Source organism: Olea europaea, chromosome 16 (genome assembly GCF_002742605.1).
Source record: "Olea europaea var. sylvestris chromosome 16, O_europaea_v1, whole genome shotgun sequence".
NCBI lineage: Eukaryota > Viridiplantae > Streptophyta > Magnoliopsida > Lamiales > Oleaceae > Olea > Olea europaea.
The window spans coordinates 4,063,275-4,075,506 of record NC_036252.1 but is presented as its reverse complement, the minus strand read 5'-3'; the positions used below and the strand labels follow the sequence as shown (position 1 = coordinate 4,075,506).

Sequence of the window (12,232 nt, the reverse complement as noted above, 5' to 3'; positions counted from 1 at the left end):
GATTTTCCTATTTCTAATATTTAGTTCAAAATCGACTTAATCAAATTTACCTCAATTTTTTATTCAAATTTGTTCTTCTACTGTAGTGTTATTTCTACCGGAGAAAAGCGAATTAAAACTCTACAACATCCCTCTTAATTATTTTGAGCTCGCTATCTTTCTCTTTCTGTGATTTTAATAATCAAATTTATAAAGAATTCAGCAAAGAGAGACGTGAAACACATAAGATTGAATTACGTTATTTTGTAAGAGCTCATGTTAAATATATCATTAATTAAATTAATGTAACTTTGTATATATTAAAAAATTTAATTATAATACGGAACCGAATGGAACCGAACCGAACCCGAACAGTTCCGTAATTAAATTTGGACCCGACGGTTCCACTTACTAAATATCTAAAAATTTCGATTTGATTCTCGTTAGAACCGAACCGAACCGAGCCGAACCGAACCGGATCATGTCCAGCTCTATCTGCAATTCTGATTCACTTAGCCTATAGAACAACGAAACCGTCAAACTGCAAAATCTAACAGAAATCATTTTTCTGAAATCGTTGGTTTGGTTCCACGTGAATCCGTCAACATTTTGATTTTGAACCGAACCAAATCACTTTGAAGTGGTTTGGTTTAGATTTCAATATTTGCACATCGTTATAAATCGTTCAACCGTTTTTAAAAAAATAAAATAAAAAAATTTGAAATAGATTAGTCTAAATTTTATTTAATCCAATTAAACATAACACATTTTATTTAAAAAGATGCACTCATATTAGACATAATTCAATTAAACTCAATTTTGACAATTGCACATCTCAATTAATTAATTAAATCATAACTAAATACCCATTAGTCATCACAATCGTGAATGTAAAATCTTCAAATTGGGTAAAGTGTTGAATAATTGCTGCTAAACTATATTCGCCAATTTTTCATTACAATTGAGTAGACAATTAAATATAGATTTTAATTCAAACTTACACATTTCATTTCCTTCTACTAATAATTTTCTCAAATTTTGCCTGAATTCAAGTAAGATAATCCAGATTCTTTTATTTTTTTTGGTAATTATTTCTATGTTTTTATTGGTATTTATGTTGTTTTATTCTAAGGGTCCGTTTGATTGCAAAGATGAAATTGAATTACCTAGTAAACGAATTTCAGGGAATTGAATTGTCTATAATTGTTTTCCTGAAAATTGTAATTATTGTATTTGATCGGTATAATTTTTCACGTGAAAAATGTTGAAATGAAAGTGTTTTTTGGTATTCGTTTGACCCTGTTTTATATGAAAATTGTCAATTAAAGATATATAATTTATTGGTATTGGAGATAGAATTTGTTTCCATTGCCAAAAATAATAATAATAATAAAAATAAATAAATAAATAAGCTAAGAATTTCATCTATCTTTTGGAGTTTGTTTGGCTTCGTTTTACATGAAAATTGTCAATTAAACGAAAATATTTTTTTATAATTAGAGATAAAATTTGTTTTAATTGACAAAAAAAAATTAAAAAAAATACATATATACGCTATAGTACATGGTTTCCCTAAAAACCAAGAAAACTCCAAAATTCAAGAAAACCAAGAATTTGAATGTCATGGAAAAAAATGTATCAAACATTTAAAGTTGAAAAATTCAATTCCAATTCCATCCTATCAAACACACCCTAATAATTGTTGGGCTTCCTTAAAGTAATTCACTAATATTTGGATGGAGTAAAAGCACCGAATGATTCATAAAAAATCACAGCAGCTAAATATTATTGTATTAGAATTTTTTAATTCATTTTTTATTATTTATTTTATATCATTTAACACTAATAAATGAATTCATGTACTATATTTTTATAATTATGAAGAGAATGAAATGTGTATTATAATTGCACATTGACACCATTAATATCGACTATGAAATTAAAATTTTTATATTATGTTGTTGCATTATAATGATTATAACTATATAACTTTGATTTGTAATTTTTTAATATTACAATTTATATTTTAACGTGAAATTTTATGCTAATATTTATGATTTAACTTATTTGATATATATTTAGTCCCCCGTTTGGCCCTCATTCCCATTCCCATTTTCATTCTTTTTCTGTTTCTTATTTTTAATTACACAATCTTTTATAAAATAATATTACACGCAAATAAAAAACTTTTCATTCTTTTTTAATCACATATTTTTCAAAAAAAAAAAAAATTATTCTAACCATTAAAATTTGGCAAGAATGGGGGCCAAACGGGGGCTTAATTTTCTCATTATTAAATCGTGGTTTTAAACCGAACCAAACCCAAAAAAATGGTTTGGATTGGTTTGGTTTTAGAAATTGAAGTGGTATGGTTTGATTTAAAAAAATCTCAAATTCTTTAAATGATTTGGTCTGAAAATTTGTCTCAAACTGTCCAAACTGAACCGCATTTACCCCTATTATAGAATGGAAAAATTCTAGTCGAACTTCGTGTCTTGTGGTGCTTAGATGTACTTTTTAGAACACTATTGATGTGACGCCCCGAACTTAAGCTTCGAGTGTCACATACTAAACATAATAGATTCTGCCTTTAGTACATGTAAATACTCTTAAATAGAAGTATTACATGTTAGAAACTTATTTTCAATTTGGTAAAATATCTTTCATAAAATTTAAAGGCAGGTAGAAGTGCATGTCGACATGAAATTATACTTTACGTATACGGACTCGACACTGTCACGGTTAGTTGGGGCAGCAAGTTCGACTATTTTTATAAAATTCATCCCAACTTCGTTTTCTATGAAATTTATGACATTAGAAAGATATTTTCAAATAGTTTTCTAGGTTAAAATATGAAAAATTTCCAAGATCATATGATATGGGCGTTGTACTGAAAACAGTGAGGTATTGCACAGAAATTTCAGATTGACCCTTCAACGTTTGAAAGTTCATATCTCAGGCTATAGATATCCAAATTGAGTGATTCTAGTGCCCATATTAAGATAACTCAATGAGGAACACAGCAATATTTTCAGAGTCTCAAATGGACGTTTATGGAATCAGAAATAACGTTTTGAAGTTGACCCAAAAACTGTCCCATTTCTGCATTTTTATCACTTGCAAGGGAAAGTAAAAAAAAAAAAAAAAAGTCTCTTAACATAACATGATAGATATAATTACATAATTTACTTCCTGTACCATATTACATCATGTCTTATATATGTTTTTATATAATAACAAAAGCAAAACATATGGAAAGCAGTCAAACAAAACATACAAAGCAGAAACTTCGATGTAAAAATAATTTTGTCCTTGACCCATCATCGATTTTGCCGACTAACTTCCACCAACTTCACAATTATGAATCTGAAATTTAACATGGAATACTATGAGTATAAAGAATACTCAGTAACATACCATGCTCGGATTTAACATGTTAATACTACACAAAAGAATGTATTCAAACACATACTTGCATATTCCGGCTTGTCGGTGCCCTTCGGACTCGTCCTAAGGCATCCATGTCTTTCATATTATGGTTTTCATGCATAACTTAAGCATAAATATTACCATGAAATTCTACCACTTAAGCATAGAAAATATCTTACAATAAAATTTGAAGAAATTTTGGTTGAAAGATGAATTGAGAATGCTAGACTTTATCCTTTCTTTCTCACGTCAACTACCCTTTAAAACAAGTGATATTCTGATTTTTCTTGCAAAGGAAATAAATGGCAGCGACATTACTATTTATAGGTAAGAAGAAAAATGATTAATTAAGGTGATTCTTCAATCAATTCTACACGTGGGCAGCATGAAAGAAAATCTTAACTTCAATTAAACACCTACGCATGCCTTTAGCCCCCACATGCTTAAGTTAAAACACCTCATGCATGCCTTAGCCACTTCATGCTTAAATTTAAACAATTCATGCATTGCCTTAGCCACCCCACTCACGGCCAGGAGGAGAAAAAAAATGTTTACTTTGGTAATTAGGTGTAAAATGGACATTTATCCCAAACTCCTAATTAACAAATTATTTGGAAAACTTTTTAATAAATTAACCAATGCAAAATTTGGCAACCATAAATAATTTTGGCCATAATAAATTTTGAAAAGTTAAATTGCTATTCTAAAAATTAAATGAGCACAAAATTCGAAGTATTACAATTGCTTTTGCATTTTTTTTCTTTTTTTAGTGAAGTCTCGAGACAGGTTTGTAGTAATGCCTATGCTTGAACCGTGGCCTGTACTACTACAACAGTTGAAATCAAGTGAAAACCAATACTTCTCCGTTGCATTTTACTATAAAGTCAAGAAATGTGTCCTAGTGCATTTCACTGAAAACTTTTCTTTTTCAATCAGTGGCGAATCCACGATGAATGTTCAGTTATGACGGATGTTGACTTTGATTGTTGACCGTCGACAATCAACGATCGTAATAGCCAGGTCTTGCTTGCAGCAGGTCGTTTATTTAAATTTGATTAAATAATATTATTAATTATAAATAAATTCTACCTAATACCTACTAAATCCAAAATACATTAAGCAGGCAAGGCTACTCTCTCAAGTCTCAAGACTCTCAAGTCTCAACAAACAAGTGCAACAAATCAACAATTCAACATTCAAGTTTCAACAATTCAACAAAAAGAGATTCTGATTTCACTTTGCAATCGCAATTCACAAAAAACAGATAAGATAACAAAAGGATTTGAACCAAAAGAATTCAACAAAACAAAAACAATTCAACTATTCAAGACTTCCAAGTATGAAGAACAATGAACTCACCCTGAGTCCCCGAGGACCCCGACCCACGCTGCACAACGCTTCTTCTCCTTCGCAATTTGCACAATCTCGCACGGCACACCGCTGCTTGCACCGCTTGACTCCGACTCGCACTTCGCAATCGCAACCCACACGTTACTCAGTCAACCCACTTCACACTTTGAATGGAAATGTGGAAGGAAATTATGGGATGGAAATTATGGAATCAATAATGGAAAGAATTCAAGGGTTTGCTCTCTGCTTTCACCTAATTGACGGGATTTCATTTGGGGAAACTGATATGGGTATGGATTAATCATTAATGGACGATTTCATTGATTTGGGCCACTCTATTTGTTTTTTTTAAATGTCCAATAGCCCAAGTCATCACAATTCACACATGCAACCCAAATCATATCTTCTTCTTTCTTCCCTCCTTCCTTGGCGACTGCGACTGCGTCTGTTATCTCTGCAATATTTCTCTGCTCCTCTGTTCCAACGGTTCCAGAAATCCAGCTAGGGCGGCTTCATTTTGCTCTTCAACAATCCGATAGTTCCGGCAGATCCAACTAGTGCGGCCGCCCTTGCTCGCCACTAGCCAGATCCGCCCCTGTTTTCAATTCTAACTTGCTTGAGGTAAAGCCTTACGTCTCCGATCTCTCTCACTAGATATAGAGCTTCAAAATTAGTGAAAATTTCATATACAATTCTATAGAGCAATAGAAATGATTACTTTCTGTCAACTTTTCCACTATTACTCTAAAAAAGTCAAAACTTCAATTTTTTTTTTAATCGGTAAATGTAAATTTCTATAGATCAAAATTCATAAAGAAGTACTATGGGTATACCTGGGCTAAACAAGAACAAAATATGTATAAATGATAAGATATAAATGCCTAATGCTTGAGATTCCAAATGAATCAAAATATGAGGATACAATAAAACTTGACTTTGAATGCGCGTGTTTTGTTCCATCTCACTATGTTATCATGTGGCCTAAGATCATAAAAAATCTTCCTATTTCTCGACATCCAAACTTCACCTAGCATAAAGTTGCCAGAGTACAATTAACCTCTTTTAATCAAAGAATATTTAAATGATTTCCATGTTTGTATTTCAAAAGGAAAGGGATTCAGATAATTGGAAAACTTTTTCAATCTAATTCTTCTGAAATTTTCTACGTCAGTTAAGGATCCGTTTGATTGCAAAGATGGAATTAAATTGAATTGAACATGAATTCTAGGAAATTGAATTGCCTAAAAATTATTTTCCTGAGAATTTTAAGTTATTGTGTTTGATTGATATAATTTCCCACGTAAAAAATGTTGAAATAAAAATATTTTTTGGTGTTCGATTAACTTTGTTTTACATGAAAATTATCAATTAAACGGATAAAATTTATTGGTATTGAGGATAAAATTTGTTTTCATTGTAAAAATTAAAAAAATTCTATCTTTTGGTGTTCGTTTAGTTTTGTTTTACATGAAAATTGTCATTTAAAGGAAAATATTTTTTTACAATTAGGAATATAATTTATTTTCATTGACAAAAAAAATTAAATTAAAAAAAAAAGGAACCGGGAAAACAAATTCTCACCTAACCTATACTAATTAGAATTCCTTAAAAAGCTAGAAATCAGGCGCGTGAGGGGAGAGGTGGGAAAATCATTTCGACGGAAAAACTTTGCCGTCAAACATTGTTAAAGTTGGAAAGTGGAATTCTATTTCCATTTCCCATTGATTTTCCAAGCTATCAAACATGACATTAATGAATAATGAGGAAAATAGGACTTCTTTTTTTTTAATACATCGATGCAAGTCTTAGCCAAACCCCAATTATTAAGTAATTTTCAGTTTGAAAGGAAAGACATAAGATCAACACAAGCTGACAGTTGATCTACGAGATTGTACTATGAGTTTTTGTTGCAGCTTTCGGCATCACTATAACTCTTATATTAAACAGTACCAGCAGCTTGCCCAAGACTGTAACATGTTTTCTAACAACTAAAAATAGTAATTAATCGCCTATTTGCTTAAGTACTTTTGTGGTCCTTACAGTCAGGGCGTTTTCGGCGTTTTCGATGATGAACTTCAAAAAGAATCCAGCGAACTCCCGTTATTCTAATCGCTACTTTTGGTTACTCGGTTCCCCACGCGGGAGCATCTAGGAAGTGTAGAAAAGATCTATGTGACCCAATTTTCCTATGATTTCTTGATTAACATAAATGTAGACAAAAAATGGTTTGAGTGCTTATAATTGGTTTATAAACATGAGCCAAACATATAACAAGGTTATGTTTGTACAAAATCGGTACGTCAAAGTGCTCTCTATTTTCATTGGCGGATTTTGCTCTTAAGTTCTTATTTGAGTTAGAACACCATGATTTTCATCATTTTGGGGTTAATAATCTCAATGGTGAATCCATTATTCGATATCCTTGGGAAATTGACGCAATATGATTGAACGTACCAATTTTTGTTATCTTTAATGCATTTGTTTATTTTTATTTTATGTACTTAATTTTATTTTAGTTAGGGCTAATTAGGATCCCATTTGAGCCGTATTTTTTAAAAAAAAAAAAAAAAAAAAACATTCTTAGCCTTGTTTGAGCCACATTATTTGAAAAAAATGCATTATTCAACAGTGATTTGACATCATCTCAATCATACATTTTTCAATAAAATAATATTACACGAAAATCTAAAACTGTTTCTTATTTTTTAACCACACACTTCCTATTAATACAATATTCAAAAATGCATTTACATTCCAATAATGTGGCTCAAACAAGGGCTAACAGTGATTTGACATCATTTCAGTCACACATTCTTCAATGACATGATATTACATGCAAATTCAAAACTTTTCCTCATTTTTTAATCACACATCCTTCATCAATCTCTATTCAAAAATACATTCTTTCAAAATAATGTGGTTCAAACACACACTAGATCTTTTTGCTAGATTAGTGGTTTATTCTAAGTTTTTATTTGACTCTCATTGTATGTATCTTGTTTCTTGGTTGTTATTGAACAAAATAATAGACATTGGAGGCCTCCAATATTTTTATTGTCGTTATTTGTTATTTCAAGTCAATGAGTTCAAATTCTTAGAATTCGTGAGCCAATCTACAAGTAATCGATGCTTAGTTTTGTGGAATTATTAGGAATTTATAGAATCTAAAAGATGATCATGTCATAAAATTCGTTTAGAATCAACGAGGCTTTGATCACAGTTTGTCATTGTTTTGTAATTCCGTCTAAGTGATGATTTCTTTTAAGCAGATATTAGAACAAACGTCACTTATTTATAAAAATTGTACAAGAGAACAAATAAATACGACATGAAGGACATCTATGATTAATATAAATGGTCCAAATCATAAATTTCAGTGAAATCTGCCCTTTCTTTTACTTTATGAACATATAGTATGAAAAGTTTAACCCTTCTCGAGGAATTTAGTGGGGTATAAAGAAAAAGTTAAATTTGGAAGCCTTTTTTAGAACTCTGAACAATGAACATGCTAGAAAAGTGAGTTTACAGGAGATGAAGAGAATTTCATTTGAATTCTTTTTTCAACATTTTGCTCAATACTCGTATTCCCGTTTGATGGGTTAAAATCAGATTTTTAATAGATTTTGATAAAAATTGATGAAATGCGTGGTTGAAAAATTGTGAGACTCATAAAATATGTGGTTGAAATGAATTGTCGACTTTACCTTAAACTAAAATTTAAATTCTAGATTTTAATCGATATTCTAATGTGAACTTTCTCTTTATAAAATAGTCTTAAATGAAAAATACAATTTCTTTTCCTGATGTGACTCCAATATAGATAGAAGACATACGTGGTTATGTTTATCCAAGAATTTAGATATCAAGAATGAAATTTTGTGGGCTCTTTATGTTAAAATTTACCATAATCATATGACCATGAAAAAGGGCATTGATTTCTGTCCTTTTTTTTTTTAATATATATATTTCGATGGAAGTAATCAACATATTTACATTTTTAGTTGAGCAAATTCTACCTAATGAAAAATTCATGTGAATATCATCATGAATCACCTTGGTACGTAATATTGAACACAATGGATAGTTTATCTATTGTTGTTGAGTTCATCATAACCGAACAAATGATATAAAAAAGTAACATTTTCTTTTCTTTTCATTTTTTTTTTTNTTTTCTGTGTCAATTATATTGCTTTAGGAATTTTCAACAGTGTCTCTAAATATTTACATTTAGTTGATGGGTTGCAAAAATATAGCCAATGGCCACCAGACTCGACTATATATAAACAAAAATGGAAAAACTAGGCAAAAAAGTTGAATTGCAAAGTTTGTATGTCCTGCCCTGTATGAGCCAATGGGGAGCGCTATTGGGAGTTGTCGGTCCAAATAATTTTTGGCACGCTCGATAATGAGCCGGGCCACCTCAAAATCATCCGACATGGCTCGGTTTACACTTGTAGACTGAATTGTATTTCATTCGAATGTGCATAGCAGCCTCAAAACTGAAGCACCATGGTCTGATTTACACCTCTAGGCTAACAGTACCTCAAACTTAAAAAGAAATTGTCAGTTAATAACAAACATCAAAATATTACATTTTTTAAACTTATGTTATCATATGTACTATACATTTCTCTTTACATTTTATGTTCTCTATAAAGCAGATATATAGCTAGATTGAGCTGCATCCTATGTAAGTCTTGGAGGAATAGGGCTGTCTTGTTCTCACTTGACAGGAATCTTATCTAACAAAGACTTTGGGATAATGGATTCTCCTCTTTACAATCTGGGTTCTTTTTTAAATTGAAAGAACTTTGATTGCATTACTAGTACTAATTCCTGAATCTTGACCATTTGATCTAGATCAAGATTATTAAGTTCTGCTAGATACTGACCCAGGGGAAGGATTCAAACTCGACTGAAAGGATCTTCATTCGAGAGATTGAAACAGAAAAGTGGTTATGAGCGAGCTCGATTCTGGAAGGCCAAAGCCATGGAACATCCATGGCGGTTCGTCTCAAACAGAAGTTGGCAGAGAAAGTCAATGGAATAGCTTCACCACATCCATGAATGCCATTTCTTTTGGCTTTCTGGCTACAGCAATATTGATATCAATGTTTGTTATAATGGCTATATTCGAGCATCTGTTTAGGCCAAATTCTTTGTCTCGAGATGACTCTACTGCCCACTTGGAATCACCACAAATGCAGAAACTTGGAGATTCACAAACAGTAAGTCTCTCTTCTTCCCAGGTAGTCAGGTATTTTTCAATTTTCTCACAAGGGATGCGTGTGAAATTTTTATTCATTAAAATTTCATTATATGGAAAACAGGAATAAAGAACTTTATTATAAGAGACAGATTAACAAGTAACTAAATTGGAAAAATACTTCTACAGGTTCTAATAAGCACATAATATTTGTTGCAGGTCCAAACTACATCATATGCATCAGATTTCTCAGTAGTAATGCCAGGCCAGCAGTATCCCACCTTCATTGCACAACCTTCTCCTCTGCCTTGTCAAAGAGGAGGAGTTTATTGGCCCTCCCATCAAAATACATAGTTTTGACTTTTTTGTACACGTCTTTCTTCTTTTATCTTATGGGATCATTGTGTTTAGAGAAAAAATGAAATTTTATCGTGTATATCCCTTTAAGGGTTTTGCTACAAGTACACCAAGTTATGTATAGCCCCCCTCACAATAGGGGGAACACGATTTTTTAATGCGCGCGAGCTCTCCTTTGTGAGACACAGCTCGGTGTACAAATATCAAAAGCCATCTCTTTAATTTGGTCCAATTCACCGTGCCACACATGTACAAATGGGATTAGATTTCGTGGAAACGAAATGAGACTACTCATGATGCTATACGTGGAAATCTTATTTCTGAAAAAAGCAGGACACGAAATGTGGGGAAAGGATTAAAATAAAATGACGAATCTATTTTTATAAAATCAATTATTAGAAGAGAATCAATTAATTTCGAAGTTAGTCCGTATTTGGTTTAGCTAAAAAAATAAATAAAAATTTAAGTCAAAGAGAATAATAAATCTTGAACACACATTTTATGAGGCTCACAAACTTTCATCAATTTTCATCAAAATTCGATTAGCAAAATCAAACTAGGGCTAACAATTACCTTGTGTTGACACACAAAAAGTTCAGCCCAAATTGAATAACTCAAGGAATGAAACTCAATTAGAAGATCCCCAAAATCAAATAGCTCAAAGAACAACCCAGTCAGGCAATGCAGGATAAAGGCCCAAATAAGGAAGCCCATGAACGCGGAAATACCATCGCCCAAGGTTGCAAGTCGCCCAAAATTTGAGCGAATGAATTGCCATGCAGTCGCCCAGAGCTGTGACTCTGTTCTCGTCCAAACATTTGAATCGCCCAGCATCTTAGTAAATATAAGAAGTTATGGTTACCCAAAAGTGCAGTTAATGAAGTAGTTATTAGGTAGTCCTATCACGTTCCACGATTCAAGGAATTCAATTGAAGACGGTTGAACGACAAAAGTAATGGCAGCAGTTAGAGAAGGCAGTTCCATGACAAGTTGGCCACTACAAGGAAAGTGGGCAGTTATAGAGCGATCAAGCAGTTTTTTAAGCGGTTGATCACGAAAAAATCATCCAGGAAGTATAAAAGGAAGAAAAGACATAGAGCAGAGGACCCCGAATCGAACACTCTCAAACAGAGAATATGTAACTTTTAATTTTTTAGTTTAGATTTAAACACTTCTTTTACAGTAACTCGTGTGCTTGCGCCTCTTGGAGGCATTCTGTTTTTATTTTTCAATTGTAAAGTCATCGCCAATAAAAACACCCCTTTTTGGGATTTTGTCTCAAGAGGTTTGTTCCTTACACAATCGTCTGATCCCTTTTTAATTGTTAGCGACTAATCCGCACGAAACAATTTAGTACGCCCAGTGGGACAGTGGTGTCTGGTGTTGAAGATACAAAAGGTGAAACAATATGCCTCAGAGATATGACAAGGAAGCAGTAAGTCAGGAAGGAGTCTAGTCTGTGATCGAGCGATATGAGGAGCAGCATAGCTCTCCATAAACAGATGAACAGAATCAGAGTAGTAACAGTCGTTACAAATCAATGGCAGAGTTGAGTCCTCGAACTATGCATACACTATTTGGAGAACTCACACAAGATGTTGTTGAACAGGTAAATCTTCGAAATATTCATAATATGGAAAGATTTACCCAGAATGGGAATGCACATTATGACAACATGGCTAAACAACTGAATACTTTGAATGAAATAATGAATAAGTTAGTAGGCCAAATTTGTCAACCAGTTATGCCTCTTGCAAACCATTTTCAAATTAGGACAATTGTGGGACATAATCCCCCAGTCCTAAATCCAAGTCAAGGGGTGAAACCACATTTTGGTCCCTCTACTTCAAACCAAGGGGATGGTGTAATGCCAAATCAGAATAATGGTAGTGGTACGCCTAATTTGGGGGG

General features: G+C 32.3%; 1 protein-coding gene across 1 annotated transcript; it reads left to right on the top strand.

The window, feature by feature from the left end:
* Positions 1-9,172: 9,172 nt before the first annotated feature.
* On the top strand, positions 9,173-10,535 carry LOC111412777. The gene is made up of 2 exons (XM_023043685.1): positions 9,173-9,986; positions 10,184-10,535. The coding sequence occupies exons 1-2, from the start codon at positions 9,717-9,719 to the stop codon at positions 10,316-10,318; spliced, it is 405 nt and encodes a 134-aa protein (XP_022899453.1). The 5' UTR covers positions 9,173-9,716; the 3' UTR covers positions 10,319-10,535.
* Positions 10,536-12,232: the final 1,697 nt, after the last annotated feature.